This window comes from Erpetoichthys calabaricus, chromosome 6 (assembly GCF_900747795.2).
Source record: "Erpetoichthys calabaricus chromosome 6, fErpCal1.3, whole genome shotgun sequence".
NCBI lineage: Eukaryota > Metazoa > Chordata > Cladistia > Polypteriformes > Polypteridae > Erpetoichthys > Erpetoichthys calabaricus.
In genome coordinates, this window is record NC_041399.2 from 25,369,795 (window position 1) to 25,389,286 (window position 19,492).

The following is a 19,492-nucleotide window of genomic DNA, read 5'->3' on the forward strand; positions in this document are numbered from 1 at the left end:
TCTATATCTATATCTATATATATATATATATATATATATATATATATATATATATATATAGACTAGCTGTCCCCCGCATAGTAGTGAAACAGGACAGTGAGGAGGGCTTTGCCCGGCTCCCCACTCCTGACGTCACGCTTCCCTCTTTTCTCGTCCCGCAGCCTCTGTTTCGGATTAGCGTGAATATATTACTCCTGCAATTGAACTATGATTCTTAGTGCGATGAGAGAAGTTGCAAAATCAACCAGAATGTTCAAGGAAATTAGAGAAAAAAACCTGATCTAAATCTGTTAAGTAGTCTTGTAAAAAGAGAACAGACAGACAGACAGACAGACAGACAGACAGACAGACGTTGAATTGCATATATATAGTAGAAGGACTGGGGGAGCAGACATATACAGGACAGTACCTCCCCCAGAGCGCTAGATGGCAGCCCCCTGATTTCAGACAGGATATAATGGAAATTGGAGTTCTGTAGCTCAGCCCTGCTGGGTGCCTTGGGGGACACCAGGGGGAGCTGCACAGCCCTACTTCTGTGGGTTTTTCACCACACCTGGGAGTACTTCCAGACCTCACTAATGAGCCACCTCCCAGGTGCAGCATAAAAGGAGCCGCCTGCCTTCATTTCAGGAGTCAGAGTTGGGAGTAATGGAGACAAAGCTTTCCAGAGGAGGAATGGAGGTGGAAGGACAGAGAGAAAGAGATCACTCAAAGGAAAGACCAGCTAAACCTCAACCAGGTTTCCATGTCCATCTCCAGACCATGCCCCCCTACTGACCCATTGGACCCTCCTCTTCCTTCCCACCACCTATAAAGCCAGCCACTTGCATTTCCCAGGTTGTCCCATTTTAGACTCAGTCCTTTGAGATTACTCGGCGTAGGTTCACATTATTTTTGCTTACTAATATAACAATATATGAGGTGGAACTCCAAACCTTTTCCTGTCTTTGTGTTTCCTTTTCCTTATTTTTCCGTATATTTTGGATTTGGAAATACCTTGGGCGCACACCCCCTCTTGCATTCACAACAGAATGATAATATATTCCTACATATGCTATTCCATTACTACATAAGCTGTATGCATGTGCACATACAAAGATATTTTCAGGCTAGTATTGATACCAGGAAAAGTAAGACTTACATTAGTATAACACAATTTCTAAAAAAAAAAAAACTCTTTAAGATTTCAAGTTAAAAATTGGCATAATCTACAAAAACATGAAAATGCTATTTACTGTTCCCTTTAAAAGATACAAGGAAAATAAGGCACTGCTGTCTTTATTCATTTCTTTCCTACCACTGTTATTTTTAGTGAAGATGTCACTGCGTGTCCGTTTTACAAGGTTCAATAGCTTAATAAAGCCACTGCCAACAGCCAGTCAGCCATTCTCTCACATGCTGCAAAGGAAGCAGTTAATAAAGCACAGACTTAAAATAGTCTAAGGAAAGAAAAGAAAAAAACATCCTTTCAAACGCCTTCAAAAAAAAAAATGAAACTTGCACATCTCATGGTGTCTTCCTGTTTCTTAATGGCTGAGTGCAGAAGCCAGTCTAATCCTGCCATTAGACAGAAAGATGAACCTACCATCTTTCTGCCCACGGTGTTTGTAACTCGACAGATCAATCTGAGCAAGTGCCATAAAAGAAAGAAGATTACATGCTGTTCTCTTTCTCTTTGGATTTAATTGGAAGACAACTCGATGTTCACATTGAAGCTGTGCTCACCTAAGAGTTCTCTTATAAATGTTGTGTATAAATATCCGTACATAAACACACACTCACGCACGCACACACACACACACACATCATGTGCAGTATGCATAATAAGGCAATTATAACTTCAGGTCGTAATTAGTGGGAAATGGCAAGTGTTGACAGAATACACCACTTGTATACTGTGATACATTGGACACTTTTGGCAGTTCTTCATAACTCAAATGAGGGGCCTTTAGGAAAATAAAATCACACATGAGATTGGGGAATCATACGTTGGACATAACGCACAAAATAAACAGAATACTACAGTCTCTCTGGGCCTGCCTAAGTGACTGTTGGTCCACCTGGATGGTGTGATGCCAGCCATTCTGTGCCACAGCGTTCACCAAATATTAACTTTTAAGTGATGAAGGGGTGAATGAGACTGTTAGCTAATTAGAGATGGGGGATACAGGATGACCACCTTGAGTCATGTCATTATGCTCACTTCTGCCACGGTGTACGATATGCAGGTTAGACTGCCACATCTACCACAGCTTCACCTTTTTAGTCTGATTGTCCATCGCCCAGTTTAACTCTGTCTTCACATCACACCATCCACCACTGTTGTCTTCCGTGGACGTCCAGGTCTTTCTGCATTGCTGAGTTCACCAGTGCTTGCTTTCTTTCTCAGGATGTACCAAACTGTAGATTTTGCCACTCGTAATATTGTAGCAATTTCTCGGATGGGGTTTTTCTGTTTTCGCAGGTTAAGGATGGCTTCTTTCACCTGCATGGAGAGCTCCTTTGACCGCATGTTGTCTGTTCACAGCAAAATCTTCCACATGCAAGCACCACACCTCAAATCAACTCCAGGCCTTTTATCTGCTTAATTGATAATGACATAACGACGGACTTGCCCACACCTGCCCATGAAATAGCCTTTGAGTCAATTGTCCAATTACTTTTGAGCCCCTGAAATGAAGGGATTGTGTTAAAAAAATGCTTTAGTCGCCTCACATTTTTATGCAATCGTTTTGTTCACCCCACTGAATTAAAGCTGAAAGTCTGCACTTCAACTGTATCTCATTTAAAATTCATTGTGGTAATGTACAGAACCAAAATTAGAAAAAAGTTGTCACTGTCCAAATATTTATGGACCAATCTGTGTGTGTATATATATATATATATATATATATATATATACTGGGGCGGCACGGTGGCGCAGTGGGTAGCGCTGCTGCCTCGCAGTTGGGAGATCTGGGGACCTGGGTTCGATTCCCGGGTCCTCCCTGCGTGGAGTTTGCATGTTCTCCCTGTGTCTGCGTGGATTTCCTCCGGGCGCTCCGGTTTCCTCCCACATTCCAAAGACATGCAGGTTAGGTGGATTGGCGATTCTAAATTGGCACTAGTGTGTGCTTGGTGTGTGGGTGTGTTTGTGTGTGTCCTGCGGTGGGTTGGCACCCTGCCCAGGATTGGTTCCTGCCTTGTGCCCTGTGTTGGCTGGGATTGGCTCCAGCAGACCCCTGTGACCCTGTGTTCGGATTCAGCGGGTTGGAAAATGGATGGATGGATATATATACTGTATATATATTGGTCAGCTAAACAGCCCCAGCTTCATTCATGGCTCCAGAATTATTCCACAGGCCTTCCCCAGAAATATTGTAAGGCCAGGGGCATAAAAGCTTCTTCCAGTCTAGGAGAGTGGTCCTGGCGAGGACTAAGTTGGCGCAAGGAAAAGAAGCCAGAGTGGAGCAAAAAGATCAAAAGATGAATTAGAGGTATAAAGACGCTGGGAAGAAAGTGGACCAGCCGCCATACCAGAGATACACGACTTAAACACTGTTTAGTTAGGTCCAGTCTAGCTATAGATGATGTTGCTTTCTTCTCTTTATTTTTCTACCGACTGTCTCTGACTTCCAATTTCCTTCAGACTTTCACCGTGTCTTCCTCAACTTGCCCAATTTCATCACATTTTTCTACGATAGCTTGAACAACACATCTTGTAGTTTTGGTTTTGTGTTTCACTATTAGCAGACTATAGAATTGCTGCTAACGTTATATCTGTCAGAATATGTTTTCCTAGCCATTTTCAAACCTCTCCTCAAAGCACACCGGTACTGGTGGGCACCTTCCAATGCACCCATTAATTTGGTTCCCCTAATCAGTGACTCATTAATTCAGGTGTGCTGTTAGTGAGAATTAACAAATACAATATGTGGAATGGCTGGGGTGCACCAAGGAGAGAATCGGAAACTAAATTGGCGGATTTCTAGCCATCTCACAAGATTTACAACAGTTACAGGAGAATGCAAGAAGTTCCTGTTCTTTTTCATGGTATCAATGGTTATGACAGATGACAGTGTCCTCAGATGAAAATATCCATTTAGTGCCCTGATAACTAGCTTTAAAAATACTGTAATCTTCTTGTCTGGTGTAAGATTTTTGGTGTAAATTGCAATTAGACAGAGATCAGATTTTTCTAGATAAAGCTCATAAGCAATCTGCACTCTTTTTTGGATCAGAGATTAAAACATCCCATTAGATGAGCGTTTATTCAGTCTGAATTTTGCGGGGGTGGATTTGTATACAAACGCCAATTACTTTTAGCCTCCAGTTTTCTTTTACACTCTCTCTTTGGCAGGCATGAGTGAATGTCAATTTAACTTTCTTTGTGTTTTGAAGGTTCTAACAAGCTGGGGAACAACTTTATTGCTAGGGAAAAAATCCTAACTGTGAAGTGTAGAAATCCTGAACTTGGCAGACATTCAGCAGATTGTCCCCGATCACCATACACACTGACAGGAGAAAAGGGATGCCAGTTATGTGATAATTGCTAACCTAAAAGTTGCATTGATTTCAGTTAGCTTAATAGGGTCGGCCAATCTGTAGACATTATGGTTTTCACATCAGAGACGCAAATCCACTATGTTAATAAACACAAATGTGATATTTTATAAAATAACCATTTGGAAGGCAAGCAATTCATAAAGAAAATCTTTTGTGCAAACCAAACTGAAAACATGCAAATACAAACTAATTTAATTAACAGATCAGTTGTTAATTGTTTTTGAACAAACTAAGGGAAACACTGCATTCAGCAATTAGCCCTTTGTAGACGTCTCTTATACCAAAGGGAAGGCATTTAAAATGGTGACCCAGAGCAGATAGATAGATAGATAGATAGATAGATAGATAGATAGATAGATAGATAGATAGATAGATAGATAGATAGATAGATAGATAGATAGATAGATAGATAGATAGAAAGGCACTATATGATAGATAGATAGATAGATAGATAGATAGATAGATAGATAGATAGATAGATAGATAGATAGATAGATAGATAGGCACTATATGATAAATAGATAGGCACTATATGATAGATAGATAGATAGATAGATAGATAGATAGATAGATAGATAGATAGATAGATAGATAGATAGATAGATAGATAGAAAGGCACTATATGATAGATAGATAGACAGACAGAAAGGCACTATATGATAGATAGATAGATAGATAGATAGATAGATAGATAGATAGATAGATAGATAGATAGATAGATAGAAAGGCACTATATGATAGATAGATAGATAGATAGATAGATAGATAGATAGATAGATAGATAGATAGATAGATAGATAGATAGATAGATAGATAGATAGATAGATAGATAGATAGATAGATTGTACTTTATTTGTCCCAAAGGGGGAATTAGCTTTTAACAGAAGCTGAAGAAATATAACCAAAAAAACAAACAACAAACCCCCACAAATAGACACCAAGAATTTTAAAAATAAGAAAATGTCTGACTTAGCTAAAGATAAAAAGAGTGATCACAGAGAGGCTTTGTAAAGGTGCACCCCTCTAGGTAAAGGTAGAGTTTCTTTAAACATTGTTGCTCAATAATTTGTTGGCTGTCATCTCATGACAGCATGTCTGAGAAGGGATGTGCAACATAGTTCATAATGGCCAACAGTTTTGTCTTCGTCCTTTGTTCCATTTCCACCTCCAGTGAGTCTCGAGGGTATCCCATAACTCCGCCTGCCCTCATAATTGACTTGTTGATTCGGTGGTCTCTCTTTAAGTGATTTTATTGACTCAGCACACTACAGCAGAGACAATTGCATTGGTCATCATAGACTTATAGAATACATCATCTCAGTATCATCACAAAACAGTCTGCTGCAGTATACTCTACAGTATACCATGTTGGGGGCTTAGGCTTTCTATAATCAGGATCAATATGTTATTTAGCTTTCACCACATAAGTTAAGGCATCGAAATGTTTACTTTAAAGCTGCAGGCCCAATTCCAAGCTCTAACTTCTGGAGGAACCACAAGAAATCCATTTTACCTGCCAGTGCCCCTGTTAAAAACACAGAAACATCTGCATTGTGGGATTTAAAACCTGTTCTATTTATAGACTGTGCCATTAACTTTTCCAGCAATTTTTTTTATGTCTTTTTATGCCTTCATTTACATAATTTTAGGGAGCTGAAGGCATTTTTCTGCTCACTCCCATGAAGGCCAATCATCTAGTCTGACATACCTAGTTTGCAACTCGCCCCATCAAAGTTAAAGTTTATCTTTAGTCGAAGGGTCTGACTCTGTGTATGACAACCAATGCATGTTCATCTGGGGGTACAGAATACAGATGATGCAGCAACAAGATGTTTTGCACCTCAGAAACAGAAGAGAAGCTCATCTGTCGATGTCTCATGTTTTACGTACCACGACAACGTGGAAAAGTGAAAAAAGGGTGGAGATTATGGCTGATCCCACAGTCCAAAGACATGCAGGTTAGGTGGATTGGCGATTCTAAATTGGCCCTAGTATGTGCTTGGCGTGTGGGTGGGTGTGTTTGTGTGTGTCCTGTGGTGGGTTGGCACCCTGCCCAGGATTGGTTCCAGCCTTGTGCCCAGTGTTGGGTGGGATTGGCTCCAGCAGACCCCCGTGACCCTGTGTTCGGATTCAGCGGGTTGGAAAGTGGATGGATGGATGGATTATGGCTGAACTTGCCACACTGGTTAACCCTTCAAACAGCATTAACTCCTTCAGGGAGAACGCTATTGGTTGTCAGAATAAGGTGCGCTTGCAACTGTGCTGAAATAATTTGTCATGCCCAGTAATTTAAATTGACATGATCCCACGAAGAGATCAGGAACTGCAATTGACAAGTCTGATATACAGGTACACTGTGACAAGAAGTCACATAATGTGACATTGGCTTTAATGACAAAGCAGTAACTTGATGTCCTGGGGTCAACACAATAACGTACCATTCTAAAGCTTGCATAATCTAATTCAGAGCTCAAGCAGGGGACAGCCCTGGACAGAATTTCAGCTCATCGCAGAGCCCACTTACACACATACACATACCTACAATCAAGCCAGTTTAGATCACCTAACCTGCACTTCTTTGGGAATGTGGGAGGAAAATCCGAGCACCCAGATGGTAACCCAAGCAGACATGGGGAGGATGTGCATAGTTCATAAGGACAAGAGCAGAATTTGAACACAAGGTGCTAAGTCTGTGAAGCTGTAACCACTGCACTGCTGTGGTGCCCTGGTGACAAAATAATCAAATCAGGTTAGGTGTAAGGATAGAATTGCCAAACAGATAAAGAGAGAATAGTAGAACATACAGATATACCATTATTTTTGAATGTAATCCACACCCTTCTTTAGAGGGCTAAAATATCAGATGTGGATTAGAATCATTTGCAGATTAGATTTGTGGTCGAGAACTGTATGTGCCATACGCACAATATTTTTGCGCTATTAGCTATTACACCTCTTGGGGTAGGTCTTTCAGTTGAAAGGAAAGGAATTCAAAATAAAAAAAGGGAAAAATCGTCAATCTTTATTATTCATCAGACTCGCCGTCATCACTCATAACTGAATCATTGTCCGTGCTCTTCTTCCAGTCACTATCATCTTTATCTTCAACATCGTTCTCCCATAGAGTGTCATCTTTGGATCTGGCCAATCAATTGCTTATGCAGCACTTCTTGAAAGATCTGATGATAATGCTCTCTGGGGTGGCTTTCCATGCAGCTGACACCCACCACGCTACTCCTAAAGGAGCTGCATGTTTGATTTTTCAAACTGGTAAGGGGTAGTTGAAAGAAAGCTGTGAATCAGAACCCCAAACTCACTTTTGTTCATTCAAGAAATCGCCAAAAAAACGAATGCAGATTAGATTCTGGTGCGGATTAGATTCGAAATTATACGGTAAAACAGATTGCACAGACAGGAGAAACTGCTATTCTCCGATTCTATTGGGATCACCAAAAACAGATTTGAATGGAGTAGAATTTTTGGGGATAAAAGAGCCACCTTCTAATAATTAATCACTCATTCAGTCAGTCATCTAAGTATCTTCTAAAACTGGGCATGCTGACATGACCCTTTGATAATCAACAATGAACCAGAAATGCACATCTTCAGAATGACAGATTGAAGTTTAACTTGCTAACTCCACACAGACAGCACCTTGGCTCAGCACTCAAACCAAAAATGTTGAATTTGTCAAGCAGTTGTGATAACAATGTGCCAGCATACTGTGACACAGGGTGACATTACTCTTCAGAAGGTTGGCTACTCTTGCAGTCGTACATCCATATATATTGTGGAAGACAGCCCGGACACAGACAGGCAGACATCATAATAAGCACCACCAGACGTTTATTTACACTGTCTACTATTTACAAAGTGCGCACACAACCCCAAACTCCCCCAAAGTCCGGGCCTCACAATGCCTCTCTTCACTCTCTTCAGGCCACCTCCTTTCCTCTCCTCCAAGGCCTTGTCTCGTCCTCCCGACTCCAGCCCTCAAATGGAGGGAGGCAGCCCCTTTTATACACGACCGGATGTGTTCCAGGTGCCCCCTGACTATCTTCCGCTGGCACTCCCCAGTGTGGCGGAAGTACTGGCTGCACACCCGGAAGCACTCCAAGTGCCCCTGGTCTTCTTCCCCCCAGCCACTTCCGGGTGTGGCGGAAGTGCTGAGGGCCAGGGCTCCAAAGGCACTGGGGCGCCCCCTGGCGGTGACCACGGGCCCCTATAGGGTTGAGCTTCCCGTGGTCCCCAAAGCCACCAGGGTGGTCACTCACATGTGGTCTGGGGAAGGCGTAAGCCCTGCTCCTTTCCTCCGGGGCATCCCGGCTGGGTACCATCCCCAGCCACCTGTGACAATATACACACATTCGCTGAATGCAGTGTACCATGACATTCAAAAACCTGCTCGATCCAATCCAGGGCTAATGGGTGTCTGGCAGCATCAACAGCCTACAAGATGATGACATCCATTCCCTCCATCTCTGTGCAGTATATTTGCTCCACACATGTCCATATGGTTATCCTTAATGGCTACAGATTCTTCCACCTTCCCAAAGCCATAGTGACTTTAATTAGGCCTCATTTGTGTACTGGTGTGAGCTGTGAAGGGCAAACGTTCCATCTGGGATTGGGGCCTGTCTTCTGCTCAATCCATAAAATAAAAGTGACAATAAATGGATTTATCGTTATATAATCCTATGTTCATCCTTCCCATGGTGTACAGTGGCCAGACTTCTAGAACTTCTAAATAACTCATGGAATTTATTTAGCAGTGAAATACTAACATTTAAGAAAATGTAGTTAAGTGTTTTTAAAGCTTGGGAGCATTCTACATTTTTTTTATTTACGTCATCAGAGAGTAAGTACTGTAGATCACAACCCTAACCCTAAGTTATCACATTTTTGTTTATCAGATACAAAAATGACAGTGATAATAGAATGTAATGTACTGATCACAATATTCTTAGAAATCGCCTTAGTCAATGGGTGGGTCTCTCTGGCAGTGTCTTAAATTGGTTTGAGTCCTACCTGGCAGGTAGAAAATTCTTTGTTAGTTGTGGTAATTATAATTCAAAGACACATGATATTCTATATGGTGTTTCACAAGGCTCTATCCTGGGTCCGCTGCTCTTTTCAATTTACATGCTTCCGTTAGGTGAGATTATCTCGGGGCATAACATGAGCTACCACAGCTATGCTGATGACACACAACTGTATTTATCAATAGCGCCTGATGACCCCGACTCTCTTGATTCACTGACACAATGTCTTACTTGTGTTTCTGAATGGATCAGCAGTAATTTTCTCAAACTACATAAAGAGAAAACAGAAATTTTAGTGATTGGCAAAAATGGATATAATGAGGTTATTAGAAATAAACTTGATGAATTAGGATTAAAATCAAGACGGAGATAAAGAATTTAGGGGTAACTATTGACTCTGATCTGATTTTTAAATCACATATTAATCAGATCACTAGGACAGCATTTTTTCACTTGAGAAATATAACAAAAGTTAAACCCCTTATAATATTGCAAGATGCTGAGAAATTAGTTCACGCTTTTGTTTTCAGTTGGCTAGATTACTGTAACACACTCCTCTCAGGACTACCCAAAAAAGACATAAATCGATTGCAACGAGTGCAGAATGCAGCTGCTAGAATCTTAACTAGGAAAAGAAAATCTGAGCACATCTCTCCAGGTGTAATGTTACTACACTGGTTACCTGTGTCATTTAGAATTGACTTTAAAATATGGCTTACGGTTTACAAAGCCTTAAATAATCTGCTCCATTTTATATTTCAGTACAGTAATCCCTCCTCCATCGCGGGGGTTGTGTTCCAGAGCCACCCGCGAAATAAGAAAATCCGCAAAGTAGAAACCATATGTTTATATGGTTATTTTTATATTGTCATGCTTGGGTCACAGATTTGCGCAGAAACACAGGAGGTTGTAGTGAGACAGGAACGTTATTCAAACACTGCAAACAAACATTTGTCTCTTTTTCAAAAGTTTAAACTGTGCTCCATGACAAGACAGAGATGACAGTTCTGTCTCACAATTAAAAGAATGCAAACATATTTTCCTCTTCAAAGGAGTGTCAGAAAGACAGAGGAAAGCAAACAAATCAATAGGGCTGTTTGCTTTTAAGTATGCGAAGCACCGCGGCACAAAGCTGTTGAAGGCGGCAGCTCACACCCCCTCCGTCAGGAGCAGAGAAAGAGAGAGAGAGAGACAGAGAAAAACATCCATCCATCCATCCATTTTCCAACCCGCTGAATCCGAACACAGGGTCACGGGGGTCTGCTGGAGCCAATCCCAGCCAACACAGGGCACAAGGCAGGAAACAATCCTGGGCAGGGTGCCAACCCACCGCAGGACACACACAAACACACCCACACACCAAGCACACACTAGGGCCAATTTAGAATCGCCAATCCACCTCACCTGCATGTCTTTGGACTGTGGGAGGAAACCGGAGCGCCCGGAGGAAACCCACGCAGACACGGGGAGAACATGCAAACTCCACGCAGGGAGGACCCGGGAATTGAACCCAGGTCCCCAGATCTCTCAACTGCGAGGCAGCAGCGCTACCCACTGCGCCACCGTGCCGCCCCAGAGAAAAACAAACAATCGAAAATCAATACGTGCCCTTCGTGCTTTTAAGTATGCGAAGCACCGCGGCACAAAGCTGTTGAAGGCGGCAGCTCACACCCCCTCCGTCAGGAGCAGGAAGAGAGAGAGAGAGAGAGAGACAGAGTTTGTTTTTCAAACAAAAATCAATACGTGCCCTTCGAGCTTTTAAGTATGCGAAGCACCGTGCAGCATGTCCTTCAGGAAGCAGCTGCACACAGAAGGTAGCAACGTCCCTATCGTCTAGGTGTGCGAACAGCCCCCCTGCTCACACCCCCCTACGTCAGCGCAAGAGAGAGAGAGAGAAAGTAAGTTGGGTAGCTTCTCAGACATCTGCCAATAGCATCCCTTGTATGAAATCAACTGGGCAAACCAACTGAGGAAGCATGTACCAGAAATTAAAAGACCCATTGTCTGCAGAAACCCGCGAAGCAGCGAAAAATCCGCGATATATATTTAAATATGCTTACATATAAAATCCGCGATGGAGTGAAGCCGCGAAAGGCGAAGCGCGATATAGCGAGGGATCATTGTATGTCTTACACCTTACACTCCAAATCATAACGTTAGATCTTCAAATGAGTGTCTGCTTATTATTCCTAGAGCTAAACTTAAAAGAAGTGGTGAGGCGGCCTTCTGCTGTTATGCACCTAAAATTTGGAATAGCTTACCGATAGAAAATCACCAGGCTGATAAGGTGGAGCACTTTAAAACTCTGCTAAAAACTCATTATTTTAACATGGCTTTCTCATAGCTTCATTTTAGTTTAATCCTGATACTCTGTATATGCATTTAATTATCAATATCATTCCTGGTGGCTCCGTAATCCGTACTAACCCCTACTTTCTCTTCTGTTCTTTTTCTGGTTTTCTGTGGTGGTGATCTGCATCACCAGCACCTGATTAAAGCACCGTGATGTCCCTACATTGATGGATTAAAGGCCAGAAGTCCACATGACCGTCATCATCAAGTTCTTCCATGAGAACCCTGAATACCATGAGGACTGATTGAGGTCATTTATGTTGGGTAGAATGCCTAGAGGGGGCTGGGTGGTCTTGTGGCCTCAGAACCCCTGCAGATTTTATTTTTTTCTCCAGCCGTCTGGAGTTCTTTTTTGTTTTTTTCTGTCCTTCCTGGCCATTGGACCTTACTTTTATTCTATATTATTTGTGTTCCCTAATTCTGTTTTCTTATTTATTTTGTCTTTTTACTCTTTCTTCATTATGTAAAGCACTTTGAGCTACATTATTTGTATAAAAATGTGCTATAGAAATAAATGTTGTTGTTGTAATTACTTTACAATATCATGGAGTAGCCTAAGTGGGCTTGTGGTGACTCAATAGCTTGCAATGACAGCAATTCCAATTCATAGAAGTGATGAAAAAATGTCATTGATTGATGTGCTATTGTTAGTTATGGACCGAGCTGTGACTAATTATAGTTTAAACTGATAAAATGTGCACTTTTCAAAGTAGTACCCGATGGAGAGCTAAAATCTCTTGTTGAAGTCTGACTAACTTTTAATGGGAATCAGTTTTGCTGTTAGAAGCAACTGTTGGATGAGTTAAAGAGAAAAAATAGTATCACGCATGAACATATCCCATCAGACTCTGCCGATGGCTACAATACCGCTCCCAGGAGAGAGGGGGCGCCAACACTAACTGTACTGTCTCTTTTTCTCTCAGCAGTGGGGCAAATGAGCTCAGCCCAGTAACTTGGTCCCGTCCTATAAGTATTGATGTCCCCAGAAGAAATGGAGTCAGATGAGAAGCAGACCTCCTGTCTGTTGAATATCCCCAAACCTGACCGGCTCGACAGAGTTTTAAAAGTAGAGAAGCGAAGTGGGCTAATCAGGCGGTTTGCATGCCTGTTTCCTGTTCTTGTGCCACTCAACACCTATTTTAGTTTTTTTTTGTTTGGACTTATACATTAAACGGGGTAGCCCGGTTGATATCCCAAATTTCCTGAGGACTTCCCTGCTCTTTTGTTGTTTCACAATATACAAAATATACAAGTCATAGTAACTTATTTCAAGGTAAATTTGAAACAGAAAAGTAATCCATAATTGAAGCCACACAGAATGTTTCTGTTTTTTGAGATGGATGAGTTTGCAAATTCAAGTATCAGTGATTTGATTTCAGAACTTTGTACATGCGCAGTCTATTTGAGAGAGTTCAATGGAAAATGAACTTTTCTCACACATTTTTTTGGAAGAATAAGTGTGCCAAATCTCAACAAAATCAGTCTACTGGGAGGTGAGTTGTTTCATGAAGGCAGAGAGACGGACAGACAGGAAGACACAGAAGGCAACTGCAGTGGGTTCTTATTGCTTACACAAACACGCCTAAAAAAGAAAGGCAGCAAAAATTACCAGAAAACTCCTTAATAATACATTTTATTTATATTGCGCCTTTATTTGCGACTAACTTACTCCAGTTTGTGGGAGCCCTGCCTGTCTAGTGGGCAATTGGGATCCTAATGTATGTTTAGGTGTATCCTATACATGAGGTTGACCTTCTGATTAGCCTGTTGATTTGGTGGGCCTATCTTGAAGTGATGTAACCAGCCCAGCCCACCACAGAATAGAAAATCACACTGGACATCCCATCACAGAGTTATAGAAGATGCGAAGGATGGCACTTCCCACATTAAAGAGCCCGTTCTGCCTTTTCTTACAGGGTTCCTCTGTGTTCCGAGAGCAGTCCAACCTGTCATTAATGCGGACACCCAAGTGTCAGTGAAATTCTTATGTGCGTCTGATAATCAACATTTTACATGTCGCCAAAACTTTGCTGCCATAATTAGTGAGCAGAACTACTTTACCTTAGAACTCTTGTCTTCCTTACCTGAAAAATCTCAGGTCATAGACGTACTCCAATAATATGGAAGAAGCTTAGAAGGTAACTTCTCAGTTAGAAGGCTATCAGGACTCTGTTTGGAAGATTCTGACATGAATAATATTTAAGAAACTCTCACCTTCTTGTACAGGTTGCGCAGATCCCTGTATTGCCACATGCTATTGAGGACCTGAGATGCTGCCTTCACCACCTTTGGCGAGTGCCTGTGAAGAACACAAAAAGATGAGTTACTTTTCTTACCCGTAATTAGGTAAGTCTCCAAGTTAATGGTGCCTGCCTATCCATCTATCCATTTCCTAAGCATGTGAGTTCACTCGTTCCAATACAAAATCTTTGGAGACCAGAACCCATCCCATCTGCATCCAGGAAGGGGAAGCCATCCACTGAAAGGCACATTCACAGAAGCAAAAACGTTGTCAATTGACAGTAATATGCACATCTTCTAGATTAGGGAGAAAACTTACATAATCATTGGGTTAATATTTAGACTTTCCACAGATAGCGATTTAGACCTTGTAAAGCAGCAGTGTTAATGAACACTCCATACGAGCTCTCTTAAATCTTAACAATCATTCATACTGAGCAGAAGTGCTCATTTGTAACCTATAGCTATGTGGTGGGCGGCTGGGTCCCATACCCCTTCGATGTGTATTCAGGGGGAGCAACCCTGGACAGTGCAGTACCTCCCCCTGTACACTGGATGGCCGCCCCCTTGGGTTGGAGTGGTGCCTCAGTCTCTTGTAGGGCTTCATGGGAGATGGAGTTCTCCACAGCCCTGTTGGGGCCTGGGGTGGCCGCCACAGGGTGCGGCATGGGTCCCTGAGCCCAGCTGGACTAATCTTCAGCCCCACCCAGGAGTGCAACCGGAAACAGGTGATCAAGCACCTGGAGCACTTCTGGGTGGGCCATAAATGGAGCCAGCAACCACCACTCAACAGCCAGAATGGGGAGGATGAGGACGAGGTTGACGGGAGGAGTGGTGGTGCCAGAAGAAGGTGTATTTTGTGAGTGCTAGGGACTGTGTATTGCCTGTGGGATTCACGGGGAAGACGTGCCCCACACGTGAAGAAAAATAAAAAGTCTTTGTGTGTTTTACACGTGCCTCAGTGTGAGTCTGTGCCGGGTTGGGTGCAGTATAGTGTCTTATTCACAGCTATAAATCCATTTTTGTAAGGGTGGCTTCTTAAATTTTTTTTTGACATTTCCAGCATCCAAACCACTTTAGGACACTCTTTGGAATGTGCGACAGCAAAGAACACGGGCGTAAAAATATTATTGAAACAAAACAAATAAAACACATGGAAGCTCCTAAGACCAGAACAGTTTACCTGCTTTCTCCAGAAAGGTGACAACCCATGACCACCTAGATCAGGCATGTCAAACTCACTATCATTGGTGGGCCGCTTCGACTGCCATACGTGCGTCAGCGGGCTGCACTGTAACAAATACTATTATACTATTATACAAAGTTACTGTAGCTTTCTTTCCAATACTGAAAACTTTAAAAAATGTAACACTTAAAGTTTAAAGTTTAAAGAAAAGCAATTTATTTCCATACAGTCTCCATACAACAGTATAGGATTAGAGTCTTAGCCTCTTAGCTAGGTCCTTATATTATTATATTATATTCATTGCTTATATAGGAGCCTTACAGTGTGGGATTTATTTCTTTTGTCCCGACACTTGGCATCTCTTGTTAGTAACCAGTTTGTCAGCATCAGGCTTGAAATCTTGTGCAGCTGCAACTTTTATGAGGGATGAAAGGTGCTCGACGGTAAGTCTTGAGTGATGTGGGGTTTTGGTAGCTTTCATTAACTAAAACAATTGCTCACAAAGGTAAGTGCTTCCGAACATTGACAGTACTCTTGATGCCAACTTACGGATCTGCACATACGAGGGTGGCAGGTAAGCATACAAGCCTGGCACACCAACTTCGTTGTATTTTGCCTTCAGAATAGAATCTGACTGCACTTCAATCAATTCCATTTGGATATTCTCAGGCGCATTCTCAACGTTGTAAGAGAACAGCGCAATGCCCTGTTTGTGTGAACTGAAATCACGAAAATGCTCACTGAATTCATTGCTCAGTAATTCAAGCTGGAAAACAAATCCTCCAAAAATCAAATTTTACTTTACTAAATTTACTTCAAAGTTTATATTGTAAAATAAGCCGATATGCAAAAAGCCACCTGACCTACAATAATTTTACAAACTCAGAATAACAAAAATATGTTAATAAACAACTCACCAACTTCTCGCGTCCACTTCAGATCTTCAGCTGTAGTCTGCACTAACTGTTCGTTACAATACTAGCACAAAATTACATGAAACTAGAGCAAAAAAACGTGAAAATGTGCAGGCTATTACTACTCGTGATGGTCAGTCCTGCCCAGTGGCCAGTCTAACCAGCCCAGTCAGTAGTGTAGCCTTAGCAGGGGCGGCTCTAGGCTCATGGTGGACCTGGGCAGAGAAAGAATCGGTGGCCCCTTCGCCTGGCAATGTCAATACGGTATCTTATGCATGGCGGATGGCCATATCCGTTGCGGACACTGCATAGCCGCCTCGTGCTCATGACACGCTTCTATGTACGCATGTCCGTAACTTGAAAACCAAGTGGCGGCCCATGATATTCTCATTACGGCAGAACGTTATAATACTACATATAGCTTACTCCTCCGACTCTAGTGACATTTGTAAATACAGCGTACTAATTAACAAGAAACAGAATGTTTTTCAGCCACATTGCCATCAGCTGTGTCATTATTTTCTCTTTCTGTTTTATATTCAATATATATTGGCGTGGCGGCCCCTGGGATTTGGCGGCCCTGTGCAGGTGCACAGTTTGCACATGCCTAAAGCCACCCCTGCTGCCCGCTGCTGCAGCCTAGCACTTTAGTTGTGACGCTGCAGCTCATTAACTTTGGTCATGGCTAGTAGCTATACTAGCAGATGACGTTTCCAGTATGGTAATGCCATGGGAAAACGAGCTTTTGTCAGAAGGCAAAAGTAAGAAAAGTCAATAAGTAACACCGAAGATGCAGAATGATTCAATCACAAACGATAGTAATCATTTTGTACAAGTTCAGTGCTAACTAGGATCTGTCATGCGGGCCGCATGCGGCCCGGGGGCCGCGTGTTTGACATGCCTGACCTAGATGACGTATATGGAGAATTATGTTTTGGCCAAAAAACAGCTAAACCTGTTGATCATATCCTCATGCCATATATATATGGAGTTGGCTGTTTGGAGGAGGAGACTACTTGTGTTAACTAACACCATAGAGTGTTGATGTTGTATGCTCAGAAATCTACAAAGATGCATCTATCTATCTATCTATCTATCTATCTATCTATCTATCTATCTATCTATCTATCTATCTATCTATCTATCTATCTATCTATCTATCTATCTATCTATCTATCTATCTATCTATCTATCTATCTATCTATCTATCTATCTATCTATCTATCTACTTTATGTAGTTTAGTCACCAAGTCTTACTCATAATGTTTTTAAGGATATTACCTTGTAATGGGCCACGTGCACTCACTGGCTGAAGTGGAAAAAAACAAACTGGGGGACTCCCTGTTATTTCAGCTTCTTCATCTTTGCAATGGAGAATAATACCTAGCATATAGGTTGATAATATTTTTTATCATTAATGTCTGAATATAAATGGTTAAACAAGCATGGAGCATAATGTCTAACAGCATCTAATTTTAAAACGCTAAGAAGGTGGATAACCAAGTTGTTTGTGACTCTACTGGATCAGATGACAACTTCAGCTTTGAACCATCTGTGACAGGGAATGGGAGAATTGACTAGAGTGGGCCCGGTATGCAGGGACACTTGACATTCTATGAGCCAACCCACATGAAGAAAGCCTGGATTTGAAGGTTGGTTTAAGAAGGCAGTATATGGCCTAATTACTGTTATATCCTTTATTTGTTTGTCTTTGAAACTCATGAACATGCTGAAAGGGACAAAGGTGGACTGGGCTGAACCTGTCTGACCTGAGTCACTGGATACTACACACTCCAATTCGTGCAAGAAGAACCATTAGAATTGGATAAGTCAGGCCTGCAGATGCATGAGGCCAAGCCAATTGGTATCTCCATTGAAAGGACACGTGAGAGCAAAAATGAAGCTGGATCAGAGATTAGTCAACACGCTAAAACAGGCAGTCACCTGGTAATCTAAGAATGATGAATTGATTATTATCCGGGATGTACTGCTATTATTTTTACATAAAATTTTACTTTGCTTATATTTTCATTGGAATTGGAAACCTTGATCTAATTGATTTACGTATAAATAGGTAATGTTTCCTCCTGCCACTTCTGGTACTCTATTTAATTGCTGGAGTCACTGTTCAGCTACAGTAGTAGTCAACTCTGACAGTGTGGTAAGCAGGGGATTTTGTGGCATTCTGTTATTGTCTACATAATAAAGAGTATCACTGTAGGACCCTACCACGACAAACCAACTCTCCTACTATCCATCCATCCATCCATTATCCAACCCGCTGAATCCGAACACAGGTTAACGGGGGTCTGCTGGAGCCAATCCCAGCCAACACAGGGCACAAGGCAGGAACCAATCGCGGGCAGGGTGCCAACCCACCGCAGGACACACACAAACACACCCACACACCAAGGCCAATTTAGAATCGCCAGTCCACCTAACCTGCATGTCTTTGGACTGTGGGAGGAAACCGGAGCGCCCGGAGGAAACCCACGCAGACACGGGGAGAACATGCAAACTCCACGCAGGGAGGACCTGGGAAGCGAACCCAGGTCCCCAGGTCTCCCAACTGCGAGGCAGCAGTGCTACCACTGCGCCACCGTGCCGCCCAACTCTCCTACTACATATATAATATTCTAGATTCAATAGTGATTTTAAATTTCTTCAAAGACCAGGGCGAGGTCCCCCTTGGAGGTCCGAAAGCACACTGATATACAGAAATTATTTCAGAAAATGGCACCTGTAAGTTGGTAGCGGGGTGTGTGTTGTGAGAAGTGCCGGCACATGGCATTCATTAACTGCTGGTACTGGCATGGAATACTGGTGAGGACTGGCACACTTCAAGGACTGAGTGCATTACATAACAAACAGAAAAGAAGAAGTTCAACGATAGAAAATCTATTGTGCTGATATGGTTGGCGAATATATAAAATGTTTCAAGATCTCCTCTCGAGGATTTGTCATGACTTCATAGCGTCTTCCAGATTCCCTTCAGCCTTTCAGTGAAGAAGTGCCGTCCTGGGTTCCACTTTAACTGCACTTCCCCTTAATTTCACCTTTTGTGCTTGATTCACAGAAAGAATTCTGCTGCATACATTTATGGACATCGTAGAGAATTTTGAAAAATTGCACGAGGTCCTTCACGCATCATTTTCTAAGTACAGAGCATTTTCCAAGCAAAATAGTTCATTCAGCTCATGTTTATTCTGTAT

The 19,492-nt window shown here is 42.1% G+C and overlaps 1 protein-coding gene across 1 annotated transcript in view; it reads right to left on the reverse strand.

Annotated features, from left to right (window-relative positions):
• ctnnd2a (catenin (cadherin-associated protein), delta 2a) overlaps positions 1 to 19,492 on the reverse strand; it is a 1,670,075-nt gene that overhangs the window by 70,881 nt on the left and 1,579,702 nt on the right. Inside the window, exon 20 of the mRNA XM_051929317.1 lies at positions 14,154 to 14,238. Within this exon, the coding sequence (XP_051785277.1) occupies positions 14,154 to 14,238 (85 nt within the window). The remainder of the gene's footprint in view (positions 1 to 14,153; positions 14,239 to 19,492) is intronic.